General features: G+C 49.5%; 1 protein-coding gene across 4 annotated transcripts; it reads right to left on the bottom strand.

The window, feature by feature from the left end:
* arhgap44a (Rho GTPase activating protein 44a) lies at nt 1–25,619 on the bottom strand. Of its 4 annotated transcripts, XM_062449165.1 has the most exons (22): nt 25,333–25,619; nt 13,782–13,821; nt 13,378–13,497; nt 13,136–13,212; nt 12,849–12,960; nt 12,608–12,684; nt 12,316–12,433; nt 12,068–12,136; nt 11,909–11,990; nt 11,670–11,797; nt 11,424–11,535; nt 10,619–10,700; nt 10,385–10,465; nt 9,546–9,659; nt 9,332–9,423; nt 9,018–9,201; nt 7,938–7,955; nt 7,643–7,828; nt 5,889–6,392; nt 4,017–4,162; nt 3,515–3,910; nt 1–1,559 (listed from the first exon to the last, which is right to left on the bottom strand). In XM_062449165.1, the coding sequence occupies exons 1-22, from the start codon at nt 25,383–25,385 to the stop codon at nt 1,405–1,407; spliced, it is 2,946 nt and encodes a 981-aa protein (XP_062305149.1). In that variant the 5' UTR covers nt 25,386–25,619; the 3' UTR covers nt 1–1,404. The 4 variants fall into 4 exon arrangements, with proteins under 4 accessions (XP_062305149.1, XP_062305155.1, XP_062305137.1 ...); XM_062449171.1 differs by lacking the exon at nt 5,889–6,392; XM_062449153.1 differs by lacking the exons at nt 1–1,559; nt 3,515–3,910 and having other exon boundaries at nt 3,952–4,162; nt 13,136–13,209.
* Nucleotides 25,620–27,515: the final 1,896 nt, after the last annotated feature.

Here is a 27,515-nt window from a genome sequence, read left to right as displayed (position 1 = left end):
TAACTAGAAAAACTTTATTGAAGTACAATAACCTTTCTTCCTTCATATTGCTGCAGCATATTTAATGTCCGTTATAGCAGTGAAACCTTGAGTGTGAGACTGACAATTGTGTGCAAGGACAAAAATAACATCAAATCTTTTATCATATAATTTTCTACACATGATAAATATAAGCACATATATTAATATTATGTATCGTTAAGATTTGCCTTTACATTTGCGTTCCTTCTCAGATTTATATACATAAATATATGTACAATCTTTGTATGTACACTAGCTAGTCCGAGGTTTCTGAGAATGAAGCACTTGAACAAGGTCAGGAGAGAGAATCTTATGAACCTGCAGGCAGTATGGTCAGTGTGGAACCTGGTGGAAAGATTCAAACATTTCTCGAAGAATAGTCTATCTGGCAGGACCATAGATGTTAGTCACAATCTCCTCTATTAAGATGCACACTGGACCTTGAATTCAGGGATTTCTTATCAGATTGCTAAATCATTGGCCTTAAAGACATAATTTGCTGTGCATCTTTGTCTAAAGAGATAGCTGCAATACAGTATGAATGAATGGACTAACATATTACATCCTATTCGAAAGACATTCTCATACTGTGCTGGTGAATATATGTGCGTGACCTTTTAACCCTGTTCAAATAAACAATAAAGTGACAAGCTATGACTAGCCAAATTGTATGAACCTCTTGCTTACTGTTTGTAACCTGACATCTGTGAGCTCTGAATGTTTGAGAGAGGCTGATCAGAAGAGCTGGGTGGATGTACTGTGGGAGGTTTCAGTGCAATGACTAGGGGTTATACATATCATTAAGCATGCCCCCATCTGACCCAAGTTCCACGGTGTGCAGAAGACTAGGATACCCTGTAAAAATGGACCACTCTCTCTAAGCCAGAAGACAGTCAGGCTGTATGAATTTCCCTTCCAGGTCAGCCGTATAGTTTGAGAACCTTCTGTGTATTGTCCTTTGATTGCATTCCCTAATAAGGCATAAAACAAGAACAAAAAGAAGGAAACCAACGACACCAAAAAATACGCAGCATCAAAAGAACATAATAGATAACAAAGCAAAAGAAAATACTTAACTTGGCATAATATTCCTCTATATTTCCAGTCTTCCCTCCAAAGGCAACTGTTCCTCCTCTATGGCATTTTGGTGCGTTTGTACTGAAGTCACATTTACGTACTATTAGCTATATTGAACAATGTGTTTTCCTTGCAGCCTTAGCAGATGTGAGGGAGGGTGGAGTCCTGACTTCAGGTGGGCATTGATGAGGCATCCTCATGTCCTGCGGACATGGGCCTGTGGTTCCCAGAGGAGACCGCTGGGTGACAGTATGGGCAGCTGCAGGGGTGGCAGCCAGGTGAGCTGGGATGTCAGAGGGTCATAGGTCATAAGGTGGTGCTCTGGCCATCCTCCTCTGGCCCAGTTTCCCCCTCTGGAGTGTCTGCCACTGCCAGGGACCTCCTGCAGGGGCCCCCGCTGAACTCATCGATGAGGCTGTCCAGATTGACATTGAAGGAGGGGATTTCATAATTGAAGATATCTAATGGTAAGCATGGAGGTAGAGGTGGGGGGGTGATTGAAATGGCGGTGGTGGTGATCATGAGCATGAGAAGGAAGATAGGGTGTTTAGGAGCATGGATGTGATGTGAAAGAAAGAGAGCAGAGATCAAAGTCAGTTGTTTGAGTTTGAACCCAAGGTGCCAGGCAGATGTTATGTTGCTGTTTGACGGAAGCAGCAGATTAAGTGCGGTTATCTCGGACACATTCTACACAGGGATGTTGTCATGTGTTGTCACTAAGAATACATCTCTATCGGAGAACCACGAGACGGCTTTAAGTGTGTCACAGTTCTGGAGAAGTGCCTGAAACAACGAACGGTTACTTCATTTTTGGTTCGGTTGAATTCAACGACGGTGCTTGACTTGACTGCACAATGACACAGTACACGTTTACGACAATGACCGGATTCTTTACCACAGAGGCAACAAGATGTGCGTGGAACTCTGTGACAAATGGCACCGGGACACTGAGGTGAGGTTGACACTGCACAGTGAGTATCTAGCTCATGGGTAGGGGACATACTCGTTCTGCAATTGAGTCTGCGTGAAAAATGGCGGCACGCGGACAGCACAAATAAGTGTAGAATGATGACTACCCCTGTGTAAGAATGGGATGGAGCGGCGAAGTGTCGTCAGGGGGAGCAGAGCGATGGGCCTGAAAGGGGGCGGGGTTACCTGTGCCACCCCTCCCCCCCATCCCCCTCACTCTGGTAGAAGAGGAGGGGGAGTGAGTGGATGTTTGTTGGCATTGGGCTAGGATGGGGGTGGGGTGGGGGGAAGGGACGGGGGGGGGGGGGGGGGGTTAACGATGGAGGAGCACCTTTCGAAAGCGTCAGCGTCGGCAATGTGAGCTCAGTGTGTTGGCGCTCTGGGAAGTCCTTAAGCCATGCACGCTGATGTACAGTAATACCATGCAGAGACTACGGTCAACTGAAGTCATGGAGTAGCAAAAGGAAGACAGAGAGAGAGGGATTGAGAGAGAGAGAGAGAGAGAGTGTGAGAGAAGAGAAAAGAGAGAGCAAAAAAAGAGAGGGAGATCGAAAAAAAGGAAGAGAGACAGAGAAAGAGAGAAAGAAAGAGTAAGGCCAATACAGATAGTAAGAGTGAGAGAGAGACATTGAGAGAGATACTAAGAGAGAGAGAGAGAGGGCTAGAAGTACACATGTTTGAAGCAGGCTGCAGGAGACCCCAGAGGCAGCCACAGCACCAGAGCCAGGCGGTGAGATGAAGCGTTGCACTGGCGGTCTCGCTTACCCTAAAAGTCCCCCTCACACTTAGCCCACACTGAATGCCTGGCCTCACACAGCTGCGAGGTGCACAATAGCAGCAGGGGGAACAAGAGAGTCATAAATATAACAAGAGTGACAGAAGGACTGGTATTGACAGAGAACACCTCATATTATCACATCACAGACAGGGGTTAGTGTACGGTATGTCTGGCTTAACCGGAACTTTCTCTGCACCCCCTCAGAAACACAGGAGAGTCCCGGAGCGCGTGTGCGTCTTACCTACCTCGGGCCACAATGAGAGACTGAATAACACAGATAAACAGAGAGCACGTGATGACATCTAATGGGGCACTGTCATACAAGCAGGACACGCTATGCTTCTCTGATGTTTCCTGACGTTACCCGGAAACATCGTCACATAACACAAGCGATGAACACGCCTGGAGCTTTCGCTTCAACGTTTTGTCCTCGGGCGTTTTGGAGCCCGCAAGGGAGACCGGTCATCGGAGAGACATTCTTACAGAGCGGATTGTCGATACATGGGCGAACCGCGTTTGACATTGTCTACGGAAACATTGGAAAGAGAGGCGTGTCGGGCTAGCGCTACACTCGTCCCGCGTCCCCGTTGGACAGAGCCACAGCCAGTCTGAGAGAGGGCCTCTGCAGGGCTACCTGTGGGGGGGGTGTCGCCGCGGGCTGGTGTTTACCTGTGGACATGCTCTCCCCGGGGGACAGTCCGTCCAGGAGGCCCTGCTCCAGGGGCTGGGGTCCCGGGGCCCCAGAGAGGCCCGGGGGGGCGCCGGGCGGCTGAGGAGGGGGCAGGCTAGGTCTCTGCCTGGGCTTGGGGGCGGGCCGCGACTTGGTGAGCGTCCCGGTCAGAGAGGGCGGGGAGGACAGGGAGTGGGGGGCCCCACAGAGGGGGGTCTGCCCGGGGGAGGACGCTAGCGCTTGCCCCGGGGGGCAGGCCAGTCCGTACGGGGAGGGGGTACTGGGAGGAGTAGGGGACAGGCTGACCGGCGACGGCTGACCTGTGGACTGGTCTGACATCCCACACGATTGGCCGTAGGGAACCTTGGGCGGGACAGGAGCCAGCTTCTTAGAGCCTGCAGATAGACGACACAGAAGCACCACTCTCATACACACGACAGACTAACATGGCTCATTTCTGGTCACTGTAAGTACTGAACACTGAGCTACCGGGCCACTGACCTTTGCGCATCGTGTGTGGGCTGTGCTCTGTGGAGTGGGGCGACTGGCTGCAGCTTTGCTGCCCACCCACAGGGGGCACCGTCGGGCCTGCCACCTGCACAGCCTTGTGACCAATCACAGGCGAGAGCTCTTTACTTTTCAGTGTGCTGAAAGAGAAGAACACGTGTCACTGCTCGCACGGCACTGGGTCTGCCATGCACTGAAATATAAAGAGGTTTTTAGGACCACTATCGGCATCACAATCATCAACACGATCTTCATCATCATCATCATCATCATCATCATCATCATCATCACTATTATCACCATCATCTTCCTCACTGAATATCATCGTCATCCTCCTCGTCATCATCCTAATCAGCAGGGGTAACTTTCAAAACAAAACACTTTTCACTCATCGTGGCATTGCGTGGCCACAGTGGACCTGCTGCATACTCATACAGTCTGACCGCTAGCTGCTTCTCCCTCTCCGTGGTGTGTCCAGCTGCAGCAGTGCTCCTGGCTGCAACCTCCAATCTACCTACACTGCTCCTCCTCAGGGCTTTGGGTGCCCAGAGCTGGAAGCCCAGAGCTAGAAGCCCAGAGCTGGAAGACCAGAGATAGAAGCTCAGAGCTAGAAGCCCAGAGCTAGAAGCTCAGAGCTGGAAGCCCAGAGCTAGAAGCCCAGAGCTAGAAGCTCAGAGCTGGAAGCCCAGAGCTGGAAGCCCAGAGCTAGAAGCCCAGAGCTAGAAGCTCAGAGCTGGAAGCCCAGAGATAGAAGCTCAGAGCTAGAAGCCCAGAGCTAGAAGCTCAGAGCTGGAAGCCCAGAGCTAGAAGCCCAGAGCTAGAAGCTCAGAGCTGGAAGCCCAGAGCTGGAAGCCCAGAGCTAGAAGCCCAGAGCTAGAAGCTCAGAGCTGGAAGCCCAGAGCTGGAAGCCCAGAGCTGGAAGCCCAGAGCTAGAAGCCCAGAGCTAGAAGCCCAGAGCTGGAAGCCCAGAGCTGGAAGCCCAGAGCTGGAAGCCCAGCGCTAGAAGCCCAGAGCTAGAAGCTCAGAGCTGGAAGCCCAGAGCTGGAAGCCCAGAGCTGGAAGCTCCAGGGGACAAGGGGGTCTTGATGAGGGACCATGGAGGGAGATGGGGGAAGGGTGTCATCAGGCAGGCTGGTTCTGAAACACTGACACACAATTGGTCTAATGGCTCATGCTGTCCTGTCCTGTCATTTACCCCTGCCACTGAAGACCCATGCTCCACACACTGGACAACAACTCCACAGGCGCAGTCTGGCGGACAGTCGCTGAAAAACGGCCCTGCTGTGGGGCTGCGCAGCTTTAGAAACGAGAGTATGTCTGAATGTGTGTAGGTGTTTGTGTGTGTGTTTGGCCACACAGTACATGGTGTAAGTATGACTCACACGTTGAGCCGTAGGAGTCGAGCTTCCGTAGACGGCTGATGAAGAGCATGGATTTAGAATCCATTCCCAGGGCTTCACCAAGAAACGTTTCCTACTCTATGCATTTCATATCCATCCTCTTAAGTTCTGAGTTTAAGCCTTGTGTCCACTAAAATCAATACCACCTATCCTACCAAAAATTAAAAAACAAATTAATGATGCTCGTCAACCACCATACGTGGCGCTCGTCATGTGTTTCTCGTCTACTCTACCCCAGGCTCTGCACTCTGAAAGCCAGTAACATCCTCAGTTGCTAGGCAACCGCTGTGGTTGCCGAGGTCTCCCCCGGCAACGCGAATGTTACAGAATCGGAGACATAGGACTTGAAAGAACAGCCAAAAGAAAACAGGAGCCAGCGCAGATAAAGGGGAGCAAGGGCCCGACAGGTCTCGGTGGCGAGGCGGCTGCCTCCGCGCCGGCCCTCATGGCGGTGTGTTGTAGTTACCTAGTCAGTCTGGGTCCTCTCTCTCGGGCACAGGGACAGGCCGCCCACGGCGGGGGCGCGGACGAGGGGAGGCTAGGGGGGTTGCCAAGGGACAGGTCGTGGCGCGTCAGCACCAGGGGGGTTTTGATGTAGAGGGGAGAAGCGGTGGGGTCGGGCGGGGGGGCATGCGACACGTCGCCGGGCGGGCCGTGCTTGGGGAAGTGCAGGCAGCTGGGCTTGGGGTTGGAGTTGATGTCGAGCGAGGAGGAAGAGGAGGAGGAGGAGGAGGAGGGAGGCGGGAGCGGGGGGGTGAAGCCGGACCAGCGCAGGGGGGGGGGGGGGGAGCCGGGGGGCTGGGACTCGGGACCCGGGGCCACAGGACGAGCGCAGGGCGGGGGTTTAGGGTAGAAGTGGTGAGGAGCGGGGTGGCACGAGGAGGTGGGGTAGGGAGGGGGCGGCCGGTCCTCCCCCGGGGGAGGGTAGACATGAGAGGAGTCCGGCCGATTGGGCGAGACGTCGTCTGAGCTGTAGATATTAAAAGAATAAACAGCACAAAAAAAGAAATAGCTCTAGTTGGTAATTGAACAGGGAGACGGCTTGGTGCGATAGTGGGAAAATCTTTCTAGAATTACTGTGGTGTGAGATTGTTAGTTTGCCTATCCCGAGCAAAAAAAAAGAAAAAAGAAATAAAAGAGAAGCAATTTTGTTGTTGTTGCGGAAAGGGCGGGCAGTGGCTAGCAAGCTTAGCACACAATCAGCTTTGTGAGGGGAAGAAAAAAAAAAACAAGCACAAAAGAGCGGAACAAAGGAAAACCATCCAGATTCCCAAAGGAACAACACAACACACACTTAAGTTCACTCCCTCTGTGTTCAGCTTGTGTCTGCACACTGCATGGAGCTGTCATGAGCCGTCCATCAGCCCGGCCTACAGCAGGGCCAGAGCTAACAACGTGACTAAGCAAGAAACCTCCCTTAACCCCTTTACTACGTAGGATACTACTACGTCATCCAGAGTTTGGTTTGGTTACAGTTGCCTCTGTCAGCCCAGGTCAGTGTGAAACAGATACAAAACCCTTTCATTGGCTGAAAGAGCCACAGGACAGGAGAAGAAGCCAGTCAAGCCAGAAGCGTTCGCTCAAAACTTTTTTGCAACACAGGCGGAGCCACGATGAGGTGATTATTTTGGTGTGTCAATCCGGATTGAACTATCAATACTTAAATGGTCAAAAAGTGGGTTGGTGTAAACAGAAAGAGAAAGGCCGTACAGCCAAAGCAGAAAAGCCACAGCACAGTCATGGGATATTTCTTATAATATGCAACATTGGATGTCAACATGCTCAAAGGGAATTGGTATGAAGTTAAGTGCCATAAAAAAAAGCTCCCAGAGATTCCAAAATTCCATTGTTGACTAATAAAACATAATACAGTTCCCCTCTCAAAACGAAAGCGATTGAAAACTCCCCCTTTAGAAATGACCTTCGAGTGAACAAACAATAGAAACAAGGCTGGGGTGAGAGGGACAGAGTGAAAGGTGACAACGAAGGGCCATGTCAGAGAGAGATGTCAGGGGAGGAACGAGAGGGAGAGAGTGCAACAAACCAAACCACACGGTAGAAAAAAAATATGCGGAAAGTGAGACGGCATCAACTGACCCTAAGCCAGGGTCAAAGTCACCCGCCGTCGATGAGGATGATGATGGCGATAATGACGACGATGACGGGGGAAGGAAGGAGTGACAAGGGGGAAGGGGTCGGCTCCCCCTGGCGGTGACTTACCCAGCCCTGTCCCCGGGCGGAGGGGTGGGGGAGGGCGAGGGGGCCAGCTCTCCCGGCTGCTCAGGGATGAGGTTGTCAGCCGAGCCCGGGCCCTGCAAGCCTGGAGGGGTGGACGACGTCTTCCGCACCAGCGTGGACGAGCCCTTACGGGACACCCAGTTGGTGTCCATCACACGCACGCCCATACTGGGAATACACACACACCCAGATGACTCAGATGTGAGTTCACTGTACAGACTTGAGAAGAGACAAGGAGAGAGGGATCGGGAGGGAGGGACAGAAGTCTATACAATACCTCTGGATCTTCCTAATGCTGCATTGAGGAGGCAGAGAGACAGGAGGGAGTGAGAGGAGCTGACCACACATCAGTGCAAGCACATTTAACAAGCCCAGGATTGAGGGGCCACCGAGGGCAACCTGCTTGTGTGCGTGTGTGTGTGTGTGTATGTGTGATGGAGGCATGAGATCCACAGCGATGGGGGGGGGGGGGGGGGGGGGGGGGGGGTGTTGCAGAGGTGAGGATCTGCCAGGACAAATGAGCAGCCTGCACTCTCCTAAGCAGGGGCAATTAGTGGGCTTGTTTGTTCTCATTACGCCAGCTTGGGGTGCACATACACACACACACACACACACAATAGCCATAACTTTCCCCTTGAGAACAATGGCCTGTCTCTCACAGGCCACGATTACACAAGTGCTCATTAGCCCAAATGGATAACTACCATCTACAGCATCGGTCTTTCACAGAGAGAGCTGTTGCATGAGGCGAGAACATGGGGCCGATTAGAAGCTCTACGTCCCCTTCTGCGTGCCTCCCTTTCAGATCATGCTTTTCGTCCAGGTGACTGAGGGAAGATGAGACAGCCAGGCTGAGCTGATCCAAATGAGCCGAGTGCATGTGTGTGTGTGCGCGTGCGCGCGCGTGTGTGAAAAAGAGTGCGAACGTGGGTGTTTTTCTCACAAGGGTCTGTGGGAGGAACATCTCCTGATCACGACACGCAACCAGCGCCGCTCCATCACAGCCCTGTTACCATAGAGACCTTGCCCATCTATTCAAATGAGCAGCGTTTGCATTCCGAGGATAGCTGCCTCTCCAGAGTAACCAATCATGGCGGGGAGAAGTGGGGGGGGGGAGAGTGATTGACAGGAGCAATATCTACTTTTTAACTCTCCACTGTTGAGACCTTGGACTCCTGAGTTCCACCATTACCGTTAGCATGCCAAAATATCACGCTGTTGTGTCTTTTGCTGTGTTCCTCGAGGCTACATTTTCAAAAGGAAACCAGCGGGCGAGGGAGCAGGTGTAAAGCAGGGGAACGGAGAGAGGGTAGCGTGGGAGGGAAAATAGGGCGCCAGCCTGCGTTTAGCTGCCTACCCGTCCTTCTTGTAGAACTCCAGCATCATGTTGTCAGTGGCGACGCTGAGCGGGCGTCGGCTCTGGTCGTGCTGCGGCTTGCGCTCCGATTGGTCCATGTCGGGCGAGGGCATGGAGCTGTAGTTGGAGTTGTGGTTGGTGTGGATGGGGCTGCCGTAGCTGCCCGTCAGGTTAAACTCAATCTCTGTGGGAGGAACACAGACACAGTAGCAGCACGCATTCAATCGACACTTCCCTCTGCCATCGCGGCAGCGCGTCGTGCTTTTCTGCGCGTGTGTGTGTGTTTATGCGCGTGTGTGTGTGTGTTTGCTCACCTCCAGGGAAGAACCAGTCAGCATGCTGGATAATGGGCTCAATGATACCCACGATCTGAAGGGACACGGTGGTCATCATCTCGGTCACGTTCCTGGGAGAGTCAACGGTCGCTAGTCAGAGGCTAACATCATAGCGCTTATCACAGAAGTCCCACACAGCAGCGGATTTCAACGGCGGGAAACAGGCTCAGTGCAAAAACGCTACGGTACATACGCCTCAGAGTGGGTCCACAGCAGGTTGGGCCCCAGAACGATAGCAATGTTACCAGGAGTCATCTTGTTCGAATCCTGGTAATCGGTTAGCTTCGACAGGAACTTGATCAAATATCTGATTCGAAAATGGAAGACAAACGTCAAACAACACACAGAACAGCCATTGCGCTGAACCAGAATCCATTCTTCAGCCGTACGGAAAAGCCACAAAAGCCCTACCCCTGCAGGTCTCTGTTGGGTATCAATATTTCAGTGAGAGTTGCCAAAGGCGCTCTAACCCAGATAGGAAGTTCAAGGAATACACATTAAGTAAAAACGACCAACACACCACCCACACCAGAGAGCATTTAAGGCACATGTAAACATCTTCAAGTGGACCTACAAGACTGTGTGTAAGGTGGGCTGACGTGGCTGACTTTTCTAATGAGAGTGGTGTTCGTTGCTCTCTATTTGACGTTGAGAACAGCATGTGACATACAGTTTCATTATTTGGGGCAGGACATGGTAAACTACACAGAGATGTGTCTCAACTCTCTTTGTGTTCTGTCCTCAGACAAAGATATTTGGAGATATTTAGGTGTGTGTACTGTCATGTGCTTTGAGGGTTCTGAGATGATACCACCAAAAACACACCGGTCTTTATCCCAGTGATGAATGGCATCCAAGTCCAATCTGAGAATTGGTCTTTTGGACAATGTCAAGTACCAAGTCAGGCCTCTCGATGTCAGGTCAATAAAGGAACTGCTGCATTGTCACCAAGGTTTTTAATGCATCACCGACGACAACTGGAAGCTTACTACGTGAATGTGACCTGTCATCGACAAGGCCAGTATCACTAACCTGAAGTTGTTTAAATTGTCAGTTGGTAGTTTCTCACAGGCCACCAGCAATGCTTGTAATCTCTTGTCCATATCCTGAACACTGGAGGGGACAGAGTCAGGTTATATCAGGGTCCGTAATTGTAACACTGACAGACTATTTGCTGAGCCCTTTGTTACGTTTCATCCAACTCTTCGCCTTGATGAAGCATGTCTGTGGTAAGATGTTGTGGTTATTTAGGAAATGATCGCTCACTTAGAGGCCTGGATCCACTCCTCGTAAAGTTCACTGGCCATCAGAGGCTCTGGGAGCTCCCGGAGGTATGACTTCAGAGCCCCTACGGAAGGAGGGAGAGAGAGAGATAAAGACAGCGATATAGAGAGAGAGAAATGGGAAAAACAAGATAGGGTGGAGGGAGAAAGAAGAGAGAGAGAGAGAGAGAGAGAGAGGGGGGGGAGAGAGAGAGAGAGAGAGAGGGGGAGGGGGAGAGAGTGTGTGTGAGAGAGAGAGAGATAGGAGAGAGAGAGAGAGAGAGAGAGAGAGAGAGAGAGAGAGAGAGAGAGAGAGAGAGAGAGAGAGAGAGAGAGAGAGAGAGAGAGAGGAACGAAAGTGAGAATCTCATTAGGCCTAAGGGGAGGTGTGGTTTTCTCTATCCAGAACACTGATGAAAACCTTCCTCTGATGAGGAATACTAAACATTCTCTCAGCCTGTGGTTACTCAAGACTGATGGTGGGCAGCAACATTATGAGAGAGCCTTCAGGAAAAAATTATGTAGGGCAAAACTCTACTAGGTCACTTGACAAATGGTATGCCAGACGCAGCTATGCTGAGCTGGTCTGTACTAGCTCATGTGGTAAAGATATCAGAGAATGGCAACGCGTGAAAAGGAACCTGCGAGAACAGGAAGAATCTGCTTGTTATGTAGACAAAACCTCCCTGTTTTCTATTTTCGAGTTGTTTCTACTGTGGAGCAGGGTTACATGGAAAAACAAGAGTCTTGTGGGTCGTCGTCATGGAAACAGGCAGAGGGAGAGGCGCGTGTGCGCGGGCGGGGTTCACCTGCGATGGCGTGGGGGTCAGCGGAGTACTCCTGCACGTCCATGACGCCGCAGTCGAGCGAGGCTTTCAGCTTCTTCAGCTTGGACGCTGAGGGAGCCACCCTGAACAGTCCCTGCGCGCACCACAAACAGGGAGGGAGAGGATGTGATGTCATTCGGGCTTCAATTGGGCAGGGCTGGCTGGTGCTCAGGCTGCATTGACAAATGTGTTGCTAGAGTCAATGCGCGGGCTGAGCGAGAGACTGACCTCTTCCTGCATGCCGCACTCCAGCAGCATGGTGACGCAGGCCTCTATGGGGAAGGCTATCTCTCTGCCGCTGATGTTCAGATGCTCCTCCAGAGCTTTGCCATAGGACGGCTTCTCCACCCACGCCTCTGTAGCGCCGCACAGCAGTTTGAATCACACGCACACGCACACAAACACTTGCACATTCACACCCATATACACCAACACACGCACGCGGCGCACGTGTCAACGGGACTCACCCTGGTGGGCTTTGATTTGGGGGAGGACACTCTGGAGGATCTCTAGAGACTTCCTGTGGTACTCTGCCTGTATCTCTATCAGCTGTTGAGGGACACAGCCTGGTCAGTTCTATACGGCTGCTGATACAATCAGGCGTCCGATTCATGACACATACTCACCGTCTGAAAGTAGTTTGCATAGTCTATTTCTTTGGCCACAAAATTGTACATGTCTGCAGACAGCTGATCCTAGGGGGAAAGAATGTCAAAGACCTCAGAAATCTTATCTCGTTATCTCATCACCCAGAAATGTCCTAGATACGGCTGTGAAACCGTTATTCAATTCAATCCTGTTTGCATTATTTCTGTTCCTTCCTGGCGCTTAGAAACCGCCAGACTGGACTCTGCGTCCTGGATCGATGACTCACCCTGCAGATCTCCATCCGATTGGCCGCCTCCTCCATTTCTTCACGGAGAGCATCGGCCTTGGCCCCGCCCAGCTGCAGGTTGCTAGGGTTACTGGAGGACTTGGAGGACTGGTGGAATCTATGTCGCAACAGAGAGACGGCAGAGTTTGTGAGGCTTAACTACCACAGATCTAGGAGGCCTGGATGGGTGGTAAGAATATTGTAGAAACTCTGCCAACCCATGCTTTAACCTATCCAGCCCTTTCAGATCTGTGGACAGGAGAAAGGGCCGGACACCGCCCACATTACTCACCTTGTCCTGGCCGAGTCCATGTCTAAGACTAGCTTAGCTAGATGCTTTCTCTGTTTCTGGATATTAGGGATGTCCACCTTGGAATAACCATAACAGGAGATGAATGTAAGATGACGTATTGACTATATACCAATCATTTGACCACATGTTCATGAGATAGAGAGATTTGATTGATTCGTTTGTCCGAGTGGCATTGACAGTTAATGTGTTTAACATCGGTGGTGAGCGTCTGTGTGTTCACCTCAGCCAGCACATAGAGAGGCTCCACAACATCTCTCTCTATCTGGAACTCAAACTGTATCAGCTCCTGGGCCAGCTTCTCCTCTGTCTCCCCGCACAACGTCAGCATCTTCCTGGGATGGGGACACAGCCAATCACAACGTTAGCTGGGGCCCGGGGACAACCAATGAGAAAGCTTCCGAACAAAGGACAAGGTCAGTGAGCGAAAAAGACAAACTTTCAACAAATGAAACAAATAAAAAGGAAAAAAGCCTTGTGTGTGTGTGTGATTCTATAAAAATGACTCACCCAAGCAGGGAGTCGTCCCCTAACACTGATGCTCCCTCCACCATACATTGTGCTAGGATGGTAAGTGGTAGCTTCTTCTACGAGAAAACAGAGTATTTAGCTAAATCCAATCATATCCATCCCATTACCTTATTAAACCGTTCCATAATACCAGCTTGCAGCATCTAAATGCATTATATCAGTAGAGAAGGGCACATTGCTACAGTATTGCCTAATGGGACGGCCGTCGGAGAGGTCCCTACCGAGGGAGACTTGACGGATCTCTTCTCCACATCTGCTCCCTGTTGACCCTGCAGGCAGGCGGTAAGCTTCTTGTGAGTGCTGTGGGTCACCTGTTTGACTAGATCCAGACGTTTCTCCACCTATTTCGGGGGAACAAACACGCCCGAATCATAAAAAGGTCTACCAGGAATAAAAAAATAGCAGTGACAAATTTGGGCCCACGCACACTCTCTCTCTAGTTATCACACCTAAGCACAGCTACAGTATCACACCTCGAATCTCGTATCATTAACACCTCTCAATCCGCGTCCTCTAAAAAGGACAATTTCACAGTCGCCTGTGTGACGGAGAACAGAACATCCGACATACATACAAGCTGTAACGGTTAAACGTGGCAACAAATACTTTTGTACTCTTAACTTACCTGCAAAAGATCGTCGCTTAGGACCTCTGTTTTTTCTGCCCTGGAAGTAGAAAAGAGTGTATTAGGTCAGGATTGAGTGGTTGAACAGGGTTCAAACGACTGAAGAAGAGAACAATAAATAAAACCCGCGAAGGAATCTGCAAATGAGTGTGACACGCAGTGACGGTATCTTATGAGTATCTTTGTTTCAAGTTGGAGTTGAGCCAAGTCATTTGCACTTTCAACTGGCACAAATCCAACACAAATATCTTCTTTCGGCCCTTTTGAGATAAACACCTCACAAGGCCAAAAGAGTGACTCCCTAGTCCCCAACCTCCACGCAACCCCCCCCCCCCCCCCTCACTGACCCCCTCTGAACCTCCCTGACAACATTTCACAACAAGCGCGCCTCTGAAGCCCTGAGCCTCTGACACATCCCCTCACTCCTGCTGATTCTGAATGACTTCATCATTTCTAAGAGGGGCCATGGCGGTATTTAGAACTGCTCTCAGCCTCACTGGGCCATCCTCCAGGTCCAATCCTGTGAAGCCAATATACCGTAGAGGATAGCGCTGGTCCCATAGGTCAGACAGGAAATGCACAGCTGGTCATTGGGTTCAATAACATGATTTGCACGGTTTGCAATGAGCTCAGGCTGACATATATGCATTACTGTAACTGTGTCTCATTGGTGAGGCGGGCTGTCTGGGTTTCATATCAGCATATCCGCAGCTACAAACAGCCTCTGCCAAACACTCACTGTCTGAACCCTCTCATCCAGATGCATAGGACACCTCTCCCATTTAGACTGAGAGGTTCACGAATCTGTACCATCACACTGAAAAGGTACTTAGAGACATTTTCAGAACAGGTTGCAATAATGAGTAATGAGGTGGATGACAGGCCAGTGTCACGTAACCACCACTGCCGGCTAGATAATCTGGCTTTCATTTGCGTGAAACAGACCGACTACACCTTGAGAAGGCTCCAACGGAGCCAGATTACACGGCGTAAATAATCATATCATGACCTCAGATGACACGAGTGGGCAGCGTTTCCGTGTGTGTGTGACAGTGTGTCGGCACATTTCCCTAAAAGCCCCGGGGCCATGACTGCCTCATGTTTCAAGTCGATAAATAAAATAATAACTGCGGTAATCAGCATACTGTTGAGAGCAGATTCTCAGTGAGGGGACATTTTAATACGCCACAAGCTCCCGTAGACAAACACACAGGAGGACGAGTGTGGCTAGTGCTGAACAGGGTCTAGAGATGCGTCTGAGGCGCTCTCACGCTGAGGCTCTGCTCCTCGGCCAGGACGCTGGAGCCCAGCCCGGGGTGAGCCAATGGTGTTGGGTTTGAGCATGAGCAGTCACCAATCAAGGCCCAGATGAAATAAATCAGTTTGAGTAGTGAATGGACTATTATGATATAACAGAGCACACCACTGGGTGCCATAATGGAACCATGGCGTGTAAAACAAGGAATTTCAATTTAGCCGGACAGTAATGCTTTAGCTGGAATAGCAGTCTCTACATTTGCATTTGATGTGAATGGTTGGCCATGCTGACTGCACATTGCATGTTCGTCTCTTAAATCTTACATAGTAACCAACTATGAGCAGTTAACATGAGCAATGAATTTCAGTCATGACTCTCAGGGCACAAGAAGTTGGGACTTGCTATGAGCCAATAACCCTAACAACGTGTGCTGGAGCAGGATGGATGGAAACACTGACAATCCTTTCGCCTTGTATCACTCCCATGCACCACAGTCTGCCCGGACATTCAAGAGCCTAATGACCCTGACCAATCGGAGTCCAGGGTAAAGAGGGAACGTCCTGGAAATCGGATTCTGGCTGAATAGGCAATGTAGCCTGTCTGACCTGGCTGACTTGACTCGAAGACTCCCCCCCCTCCGCCCGCCCCTCCGCCCGCCCCTCCGCCTGCCTCCGGCACCCTCCACCAGCCAGCCTCTCTCCTCACTTCCCCTCCCTGTCTGCACAGCTACTTCCAGGTATTGTGCCCCAACCAGACCCCGGCCATCAGCAGCCAAATCAGCATAATAGCCATTATGTGTCATTTATTTAAGAACAAAATGAGACTTTATCTCTGTGCTGAACAAGAGAATGGGCCTACGCAGCCAACAGTTTTTGTCCTATTATTTGACCAGAAGCCCAAAATACATGGAAAACATCAAGCAATTGTTTTTTTTTCTCTTATCCCCTTGTTAGATTCCTTTCAGGAGCCTAAAATCCATCACTCACTTAAGAGTGAGTGGACACAGAACTAGGTCTTTAATATTTCATTTCATTTCATTTAGCAGACGCTCTTATCCAGAGCGACTTACAGTAAGTACATTCCCCCCAAAGCAAGTAGGGTGAAGTGCCTTGCCCAAGGACATCATTTTGCACGGCCGGGAATCGAACTGGCAACCTTCAGATTACTAGCCCGACTCCCTCACCGCTCAGCCATCTGACTCCACTCAATATGATCATACTGTATATTTTGTCCCATGCATTGTTAGAAAAAGATACATTGTATACACTGTAGAATATGAGCACGAAACTGATTAATCCTCCCCTGCATTTCTTCATGCGTGTTCTGATATTGCGTACACGTTAGAAGCGGAGGAAATGGCTTTAATAATGGCAGTGATTAATAACTCCAGTTCCAAGGCCAAGATGTGAACGTGGAGCCATGGGAACTGGGTCATTCCATGTTTGAATCAACCTAATCAGAACCAGCCTGTTGGAAAACTGCTCAGTGTACTCGGCTCCGTGAGCGCTGGAGGGAAAGGAAGCGAGCAAGTGTGCAGGACAAAGATGCAGTGTGAAAGGCAGCGAGATGGAAAGAGAGCGAGCCGAGCCGTCGCGGGATGTCGTTGGGGAGTGTGATCGCATGTGATGGCAAACGCAGCGGCGACGGAAATAATCCCACGCCGCCACAGGTTTCCAAACATAGCCAACCTCCAGTGTTCTTCGCATGTCCCACCCTCCCCGTCCCACACAGCGCCCCCCCCCCCCCCCCCCCCAACTCGGTTCCCCTCCCTGCAGAACGGGACTGCGGAGGGCCCGGGGTGTGACAAACGTTCCAAACTCTGTGTGTAAGCTGGAGGTGTGCTGGGCAGCTGGGGGCCTTGTCAGCCAGCCTCCTTGCCTACGATTGGCCAGCGGAGGAGCCCACAGGGGACCTCGCCAGCTGAGGGACCCCAGCAGGAGGAGAGCACAGCTCTGCAGCACAGATGGGTAACAGCAGCGGCAGATATGCTAATAGCGGGGGGAGGTGAGATGGATGGACTGACTGGAGGAGCCTCTGCGTCGTGGCCTGTGATGAGGCGGACCAAGTAGGCAGAAGGGCCGCTGCGTATGTCGTCTGCAGTGTCAAGAAGGAGGATCTGTGTGTGCGTCTGTGAAAGAGAAAGGCAAAGATGGATGCAGAGTGGAGAGAGGGACACAGAGAGAGAGAGAAAGATAGGGGGGGAGAGAGAGAGTGAAATAAAGAGAGAGATAAATAAAGAGAGGGAAGGAGGGAGGGAAGGAAGGAAGGAAGGAAGGAAGGAGGGAGGGAGGGAGGGAGGGAGGGAGAGAGGGAGGGAGGGAGGGAGGGAGGGAGGGAGGGAGGGAGGAAGAAAGAAAGAAAGAAAGAAAGAAAGGGAGGGAGAAAAAGAAAGATAGAGGGTGGCCTAGTATTAACAGTGCACAAGACCAAGCTCACGGAGAAAGCTGCAGCAGGAAGTCTCGCTCTTGCTATTAGCTAGTGAGGGCTCTAACACAGTGGATGACATCAAAAGCTAGCCTTTCCAGTGACCACCACCTTCCATGAGGTCATTCCCACCAAAGCATCAAAGCCCAGCCCAGATCTGTTCAAAGACAGTCAGACATCCAGCTCTTTGAGCTTGTTTGTTTTCACAAAGAGGAATTTCCTCTTTGGATATCAGAATCCTATCAGAATGTCTGACTTAATGGGCCTATCAAGGCAAGCGCTGAAATAAGAATAACATAGCAAGGCTGAAAAACAGGAAGTTATAGAACTGCTTCCTCCTCTAGATTCGGATGCACAGTAGGGGATATGTAGTCTCTGAGTGGGACTCAGTATCAGTGGGCGTGTGTGTGGATAGAGGACTGAGAGTAAGGTAAACAGGGGGTCAGGGTTGGCAGTCATGTGGGCGGTGTGCTCAGTAAGACGCTGGGAAAACTGCACCAACCATCTGTCACTTCTCAGGCAGGCATTCCTCTCCCTGGGCTTTCTGATGACTCAATGCAGACACACACACACAAAAACAGGCATGGAATACGAAATGTGTACTGTGCCCACCTGAACTGCATGACTCAGACAATTCACCACTTAAAGTTAGCGGAGCTTCAGCAGTGTTCAAAGTGTGTCCAATACAAACACAGAGACGCTGGGGCGAATTAGTTAAGACAATATTCCAGAAATCGCAGAGCTTCAGCAGTTAGTGTCAGTGACATCGACCCGATACGGATAAAGAACGTGGACCGATTCAGTCCACGATCTGAAGGAAACTACGTTGAGAGAAGGTAGACCTGGGAAGGTTTTTGACCCGGACTCGGTTGATGTGGCCGACAACTTCTCCTGACAGCCCTCGGGGGAAGGATAGGATGGGAAAAAGCAGAGAAAAAACACGCGTGCGTGTTCTGGCGTTCGCCACTCCCTGCACGCGCATGCCTCGCATTGTGATGACTAAAATATCGTGTCTAGTACACGTGTCTTCGAGAATGCATCTCGTTTCGGGATATGCAAATACAGACAGCCTGGTGTTCGGGCCTCCGGCACAGTGCATGGCTTCTGACAACATGAATAATTCATGTGCAGATAATCAAAATGGGACTGGTACGGCCTCCCCGGTCGTGATGAACATCTTGGATTGGTGCCCATGCCAACGGCCTGATCATGAGATCCTTCCCACCCAGAGGAAGGCCTTTGTCGGGAGGACCTTCCGAGCCAGACCCCAGCAGTCCTGCCCCAGCTGCCTACGAGCCTACCCAGCGGACTTGGGCCTCGCCGGGCCTCGCTAGCTGCTCTGACGGGGGAGGGTAGTGGAGCAGAACGGTAGCATGGAGCCGCGGAGGGACAAGGAGAGGGCCTGCAGTGCTGGCGTACGACCGACAGGCAGCCACACGGACGTTTTCATGCAAGAGAACTCTCCCTGACTACCCCGTCATGGAGCACATAGTGTGTTGTTTTTTTTTCATGCCCTGAAAAACCAAGACCCTAATGGTTTCTCCCAAATGATGAGTGTGAGGGGAGGGCACACACTGGGAGAGGCTGCTGAAACAGAGGAACCCACTTACTGTAGTTGTCCAGTAAACTAGGTCACAGCTCTGTTAAGTATGCAAGAATAACTGTGTTAAGCGCACACACACATACACACACACTACATACATGCACACACACACACACATATATACACACACATCCGGAGAGAGCCTGCAGCTAATTGACCCAGCATTTACCCGTTTGGGGAAGACAAGCAGGAGTTTGTTCAAATAACTTTATTCATTATGAATAAACTCTACAAAATGCACTAACTAGACGATCATGTTTGTCTGCATATCTGTGAGCAAATATCAATATCTGCTATCAGCAGATATGCATCTTAAAATTGTCATCACATCAGATCAGATTTTTTCTCACACATTTTGATCAATCATTAATTATGATTTAACAATAACTGTGTTGCTGATAGGTGAAACCTCAAACGGAAATGATCTGGATATGAATACTAAGAACATTTTACTGTTACCAGGCAACCAAAGAAGTGGACATGAATCAATTTAGATTAGTGCGAATCTAGGGAAGGGTGGGCAACCTACCCTTACAGTGAAATCTAGATCTTATCTTATCTCAAATATTATCTGGTGAATTAGAAATAAACAAAGCAAGAATCCTTTGGGAAGTGCATACTTTTGTACTACTGTTTTGTTTCTTATTTGTCGCTCCTCAATGGAAGGAAGCGGGCATACATGGAATGGTGTCCCCCCAACACGGAAAACTACAGTGGTGTATTCAAACACTTTCACATGCTTTGTCCTCTTGTCTACCTGACAGAGTCAGAGCTGAGCTATTGTCTATCGAAACGTTTACATTCATAGTCACATGCATGCCTGTCACCATGCTACTTATGGTTGTGGTTATGGAAATGGCTGCCTGCACCAGTCACTGACTGGGGGCCTGATCCATGAGATGCAGCTCAGTCAGGCCCCGAGGTCACTTCCTGTACGAGCTGAGATCATGTGGAACAGACTGGGTAACCTCCCTAGCAACACCGACGACACACCACAGCCAACCAAGGCAGCCGCGACAGACAGACACACTTTCAAAACAGGTTGACGGGAGGAAAATGAAAACAGAAGCGCGAAGACTCGACCCTGTCCGTTTTTCCGTCACATCTGCTCTTTCACCGTGTCATTTCCTCTCAGACGCACCCTTTCGATTTGCGCTGACTTCACAGGACATGTGCGGGTCCTACTTTACTTAGACTTTCAGTTAACGAAACTCAGTCCCACAGAAAGGGAGCCATAGTGTCCCATTACATCATACTTCCTTTGATGGTCAAAACGCCCCATTCACAAAGTCTCTTTCGGACAAACCCCCTTGTGCTGGCCTCTAGTTAGTTCAAGTTTCACTGGTGTGACATGGTGAGGTTCTGGGAAGGCTTTCTGCAGCACAGCACTGTGATACTGGGAGTGACTGCGCCGAAACACTTCAGGAACATCTGTGGTCGTTTAATGTTGTCAAACTACGAAACGTCAAAACATTGTATGACACCATAACGCTATGGAAAGCATTAGTGTGGGCGACTACAGCTTATTATGTAGTCGTAAAAAAAAAAAAGCATCAACTCGTCTCTTTCAAATAAACATATAGGTCGCAGTATAAAGCTAATCTTGTATTGATGTAAAAGTCTGTCTGTAGGGGTTTGAAGGTGAACATTCTTCTGGCTCCATCAACACAATGTTGTGTTTCAGAGTTACTGAAGCGATGAGCCAGTATGAGGACTACGTCCAGGATGATCGGTCCTCCAGAGATCTCTATACCGCTGCCCTTGCCTGCTGACATTGAGAGAGGGATCGCACAACACAACAACTCTGGAGGTCTATGGTCTTCAGTATCTCAGCAGGCTCTCCCAGCACACATCAAAAACATTCGTTTTAATCCTTATTAACCCTAACCCCACCCCCAACCGATCCACATTAAGAAAAACCAACACACACACCACCACACTCAGAGTCCCATATCTGCACCTCCTCATCTCCTTCTGTCTCTCCTTCTCCTCCCCTGGAATACCAGCCTGTGTTGGGTTTGTCCCTGTGGAAGCCTGCCTGTTGTCAGCGAGTTGTCATGAGAGGCTAGCCAGCCTGCCAACTCAGCTGTAACACATTCCACCCGAAAATGCGTCAGAGCGGAGCGCGAGAGGGGTGTAGAGCGAAAGAGAGAGAGCGCTGGAGAGACCACCACTTCTCTGCCAGTCTGCAAATGGCTGCTATTCACTCATAATTGCATATCGTAGCAGAGTGAAGATGGCACGGGCTGGTGGGGAGGGAAGACATTGATTTCTCACACAATCGCCGCTATTATTTGCAAATGGGGTGTTGTAGATTGGTGCAGTGTGTTACAGGGAGAGGGCTAAGGTGACCCTACGCAGGAAGACCAATTCTTCACAGCTTACAATCATCTCGCAAGAGCTGATAACAATCCATGAACCAAATACCGTATACTACTTTTGCACAGTGGCAATGTAATAGATACTTTACAGGACATCTTATTTCCAAGCGGTGAAGCAGCCCTCTGTGCGGTCGAGAACTGACTTGGTTGAGTGGGCGTGTGTGCCGTGCCGTCTTTTAAAAGATTGTCCTAGACCCAGATAAGGCCTGGAGATGGGGAACAGAGAAATGGGTCATGAGTGAAGAAGAGTGGTGCTGAACTCAATTCGTCCTCCCCCATGGCATTCCATCCAGCGTATCTGTCAAAGTATGTGAAAACAAATGAGATGAGCGCTGCTTCATTTTCGTTAATAGCTCTTTATGAAACACTAACCGGATGCAATCCTGTGGTGGAGCTGCAGAGTCCTTTGGGCTCTCCCGGTTTGCTTTAGCATCGACCAGTAGGGCTTGTTCCCCTCAACCTACACAATATGCATGGCTGCACAGTCTGGTCCAGACAGCGGCCATGTGACCTGCAGCTCACCAGCGCCCGTCTCAAGGAGAGAACCGGAGAGATGCTGACACAGCACACCTGCCCTACCCCCTCCCTCCCTTCCACCCACCTCCCCCTCCTCTACGGCCCACTCTCCCCTGGCCATTAACACACTACAGACCATCACTGCATAGGGAGGTGCCATCGTGGAAGAGATAACATGGGCCATAACAATTACCTCGTAGAACAGAGTGGTGGTCACTCCCACCCATCCATTTACTCCATGAAGCCACTGACAAGATCTCATTCCCCATCTGCAAAATACATCGAGTTCAGCAGAGAGGCAGAGTCGGATAGCCAGGGCTCGTGGTTTCCCAGGGGGCAACGCAGCTGAGAGTCAAGATGGTCAAAAGATCTGACACACCGAAATACCTCCTACCTAACACCTCGCTTGGCAAAGTGCTCTCTTTGATTAGCACGAGAGCTTGAGTTGTATCAGCTGTGAAATGGAAGATACGAGCATGGATGGTACCCTGGTTCCGCGCACCATGCACTGGAAACGACAGTAAAGGATGAGCCGTCAACCGCCCGCTTCGACGTGAAGCTTACAATGTGTTTTACAGTTTACGGATGTTGTCACGTCACCCAGATATGACAGGTGAATTGAAGCTCAACAGGAAATGTTGATACATATCCTAAGACATTCAGCTGTGTGAAGCGTATCCAATGTTCTGTGTGGATGCGTACAGCATGCATTAAAAGCATGACGATGTTCTCTGGGGCATACAAGAATGTGTAGTGACTCGTTGGTTTTGTGAGGAGTGAGAGGAAGAGAGCGAGCACATGCAGAACATGTCAGGCGTCCTTGTTGTGTAAATGCGTTTGTTAGGACGCCTCATTAATCAACATGCATGCACGCGTTTGCCCGGCTTCCTCTGCTGATGCTGCAGTCTCCTTGTGAATAACACACACGCAGTCACATTCACTCACACACACGTACACACACACTCACACACGCACGGGCAAACGAACACACACACGCACGCACGCACACTGTACATACTGTAAGGAATGACCAGGGAGGTACGAGGACATCCGTCACACACATACACACACATAAACACAAACACAAAAGCTAAGTCTTTGGAACATGGTCTTTATTCTCTTGTGGATAAACAGGCGTCCCCTCCTGAAGGGACACAGCCACCCTTCCTGGTGAAGCAGACTCGGTCCACTACAACCACACCCAGTGCCTCTCAACACCGCCTCCCTCCACCAAAACATGAATGGGGAGGCCAATAGGTTCTATAAATAAACAGGAAGACCACCGCAAACAGGCGGGAACAATGTGACCTTTAAAATACACGCACAGAAATACACACGCACAAGCTTGCATATACTGTGCAAATACACACAGATAACCCCCCCCACACTCACACAAACACTGTGGGAGACTCTCATTTTCCTCGCAGGTACCAATGACTGGAGATTAAGAGTGTAATTGGCGGTTTGAGTTTCATGACGAAGCAACCAACTAATGGAAAACGCAATACCTGACTGTCACTAGTTTTGATTAGGCCTGCAAGTGTACACGCAGAAGCAGGGTGACTCATCTCTATAATGGGGCACTGTGCCGTTTTCAAGTTGTTACACTGATCATATGGTGAGTAGTACGGTACCTGGGTTCAAATCAGCTTCACTGGTTTCTTTCTCCTTTCAGTCCCTCGAAAGCAGATTGAAATGCTCATGACTGGCCTGGTCCTAACTATTCTTAATAGCAGGGACTGTCTGTTTAGGATATATTTTGCTGGTCTTTGGGGTGGTGATATCCAGCCCAGTATCTATTTACCTGCAAGCCTCCCTTCCTCCCTCCCCCTTCATGCCTGCCTGCCAGCCTGATGTTTGCCTACCTTCTTACCTGTCTGCTGTCTGCCTGTCTCTCTCCCTCCCTGCATGACTGCCTGCCTGCTGTCTATCCTGTCTGTCTCCCTCCCTCCTTGCATGACTGCCTGCTGCCTGCCTACCTGCTGGCCTGGAGAATAGCACAGTGTGTGAAAAGAATACAATATAGGCTACACACACTCGCACACGCAGAAACAGGCACCTACACTCACCCTGCTATACTCCATCCACCTCCATCCACCTTCCCACCCACACACGCGCTAAATGATTCACGCGCGCACACACACAAAAAGAGCACGGATAGAACATCTAGCTGATTGACACCTCCCAGATGCTGCCCAAACACTGGCAGCAAAGCTCGAAAGCAAACACTGGCTGGGGAGCCACCTCCCCTTTCTGCAAGCTCACAGCACAGGAGATAATGACCCAACACCATGTCCTAATCTCCCAGAATGGAGCAGCATGGAGCAGAGAGCACCTTCTGGCCTTGAGGGAGGATGCCTTGTGCATGACAAGATGCTTTCCCTGTCAGGTGAAAAAAACAGGGCGAGATAGGGCGGGGGCCGAGTGATACACACATTCCAGCAGAGCTAAAGGTCAGAAACAACATATTCCTGCTGTAGATGTGAGAGCAGCTGGTATAGGCCTACATTAGTGCAATATAAGTAGGTGAGATTCGTGTTAATAACGATTCATTTGTGCGTACGTGTGACACAGGAAATGAGGGTGAAGATGTAAAATCGTCTGGCCTTTCGTTATTTAGTTAAATAAATAGAATCAGATCACAGAGAACATTAACAGTATGATTTGAGGATTGAGGCGTCTAGGGAATGCGTAAGGTATCAGAGACCTGCAAGGGTGTAGGTTGGCCAATGTGGATGAGTCGATTCAGGTAGAATTCAATTACTAAATGCAGAAATATTATTTGCATTTACCCATGTCTATATATCAGTTATGTTGCACCCAGCGAGATGATGTTCTTTTCTTACTACAGCTAAAATTACCTACTGCGTAATGAAAACATTGCGCTTTTTCAATTTTCATCTCACGTCGCAGACTGCATCCGTCTGCATCAGCACAAGCTATTAGGACGGTTGGTAGCCTAATAGGTTAAGATAACAATCACCAGGATGGCCTATTTAAATTGGGACATGCGTTTTCACCTGTGCTTATTGAATGATATTACCTTAGGTTGCATGGGGTATTTTTCTAGCTAGTATTCTGTCGGGCTGATTATCGGGGCATATTGCGCTTGAAGGCTACCTATGCGGTAATCCAAAAGCGTTAAGCAAAACTAAACACAAGGATTGGTTTTTATCTTCAGCTCGTCAACCCTTTTCAAACGTTTAGCAAATCCGGGGATTATATTAATATGACCATTTAGATTCTAAACATATTTGCTTGGTCATGTTTCAGATACTTAGCAGATTTGCAAGCTCTTTCCATCTTTCTACACTCTCACACTCACTTGCAAAACACCAGGATAATAGACAGACAGCCGGTTTCGCTTACCTGCCCACCGTTTGGTTAGCGAGCTGTCGCATTCGATTGAATTGCTTCTTCATCTTGTATTTTCTGCATTAACACCTACACCAAAAAAGACTCCACATTTTTTCTTGACATAACGGCTCGTGCAACGCAGCGGCACAAGTGAAAATCCACACCGTCACATTTTCCTTTTATCATTGCAAATGTCAACACCTTTAAATGTTTCAAATTATAAATGTTCACTGCGTTTTTCCATCCACTTTCGTTCCATACCCTGCGCAGAGATGCTGAACCAGTTCTCCGCTATGGGCACTCGGGCAGAGTGACAGCGTGATGACAAGGAGCCACAGCGCAGCAATGCAGTGTGGGAAATGTAGTCTTTGAAACATCTACGGCGATGAAACGCCTGCCCTCTTGTCTCAGTCACAACCGTATATTTAACTGTCAATGGCCGGGGAAACCCGGCCAATGTCTGTTTTTATTGGGACGGGCATCCTCAAATACTAGAGACTCAAATAGTACTGTGCTGTCAAGTTACATGTAGGCCTGCATATGATGTACGGTAGGTTGTTATTAAATACATGTTACGATATCGTACACTAATAGGTCTATTTAAAATGTAGGTTGTTTATTTGATCATTAATTAACTGCTTTCAATTTCTGAAGTGAACGGTTTTGTATCTGAAAGGTGAAATCGGCCAATATTTAACTTCTACTGTCATCTAGTGGTTTCTTTGTGTCAGTACTTCCTTATTTTACAATTAATCTGTGATTGTGGCATGTGTGTAGTATTCAAGTTTGTCAATCACAAGCAGTGACGACAGGATGGTCTAAAATCTATTCTGAAGTCTACTTTTCTCACAACTTTAATTAAGTTAGATTTGCCATGTGCCTGAATCTCTGTTTCAGTGTTGCCAATCCTGAAGCCCAATCTCCAGCAGGGTGCAGTCTTGTCTCAAAGACTTCCATATACCTCCTGACCTCATAGTCACTGTGTCATCTCTGTGATCCCTGGGTTTTCCAGTAGATCCTACTGTCTGGCTATTTATTTTTACCACATAGTGGCACGCACATACTCTCTCACTGCCTCACAAGGGGGGAAATGTAAGTTTATGTCTAAACTGAAACATAACTGTCATGTTCTACCTTGAGGCATCTTGTTAATTACAAATGCAAACCTAGAAAATTAATTTGGAAGTTTGTGAATAGGCACAAGGGTGGAGAGAAATGAGCACATTGAAAAAAGAGCAAGAAGGTTATAAAAGTACAAAGACATTCGTGCCTGTATCACAGGTTCTGTGTGTTTAACCGAGATATCTCAACTGCAAAAGTGTTTACAGTGTTGATACAGTGAAAAAGCTTTGTAAGGTGTTAATTCACTTCTCTTGACTAGACTCAGCCCCCCAATCAGGGCTCCCTATGTTTAACAACATACAGTCCATTAAGACTTAATGGGCTAACAGGTGGGCTACCCACTGTGTCCCCAGGCCTTCAGAGGCCTATAGGTAAGCGATACTGAATAATGGCTGCAACCCAGGCCTATCACTGAGGCCTCATTAATCTCTGTGGCTGGAAATGGAGGGGGATTCTGGAGCCTTGATCTCGACCCCCTGACCTGGTTGGCTCATTTGTTTTCATTAGTCCCTCCCATCCCAGACCAGCCGCCCAGTCCCAACCCAGACAGTCCAACCCCCTACCATGAAAGCATTTCTGGAAGCCTCGCAGAGGGACCTCTTAACATCTCCCCGACCCTCCAAACCTGCTGTGTTGGACAGTCTCTGGACACATCTAAATCAGCCTGGGTGATGTCTCACATCCGCAGGCCTGCCACAGAAACTCTCTCACCCATAATCCCCCACAAAGGAAGTAATGCCCTCTCATAGAAAAACAGGAAGTCCGTAGAGGTTCAAGAGTATATTTCAAGGAAGTCCAGCTAGGATAGGTAGTGAACCAGATATAGATGGCCTTCATGTAATTTAACTGTCCCTCCATGTGGTCAAGGTAAACCCACTTGACAAACACTCTCCAAAACAACATTGTTGCTGAGCCTGTACCACAGTGATAATGATTCCTCATCTGCCTTCCTGCTGTTCATGTCGACCATATTTTCCTGCTACAGGACAGCTGGGGAGTAATTAGCTTTCATTACAACCATTCTGCTGGAAGGCTAATGAAGCCCTCTCTCTAAGGCCTGTGACCTCTGACCT

This window comes from Osmerus eperlanus, chromosome 2 (assembly GCF_963692335.1).
Source record: "Osmerus eperlanus chromosome 2, fOsmEpe2.1, whole genome shotgun sequence".
NCBI lineage: Eukaryota > Metazoa > Chordata > Actinopteri > Osmeriformes > Osmeridae > Osmerus > Osmerus eperlanus.
Note: the sequence above shows the minus strand (reverse complement) of the source record. Positions and strands in the feature narration are given on the sequence as shown.

Excerpts from the sequence above, each read along its gene's own strand:
- arhgap44a (XM_062449165.1), bottom strand. The coding sequence starts at position 25,385 with ATGAAGAAGCAATTCAATCGAATGCGACAGCTCGCTAACCAAACGGTG. Across the intron at positions 11,798-11,908 it reads CCAAATCAAAGCCCACCAGG|AGGCGTGGGTGGAGAAGCCG; the intron begins GTGAGTCCCGTT and ends GCGGCGCTACAG. Across the intron at positions 10,466-10,618 it reads GAGTGGATCCAGGCCTCTAA|TGTTCAGGATATGGACAAGA; the intron begins GTGAGCGATCAT and ends TGTCCCCTCCAG.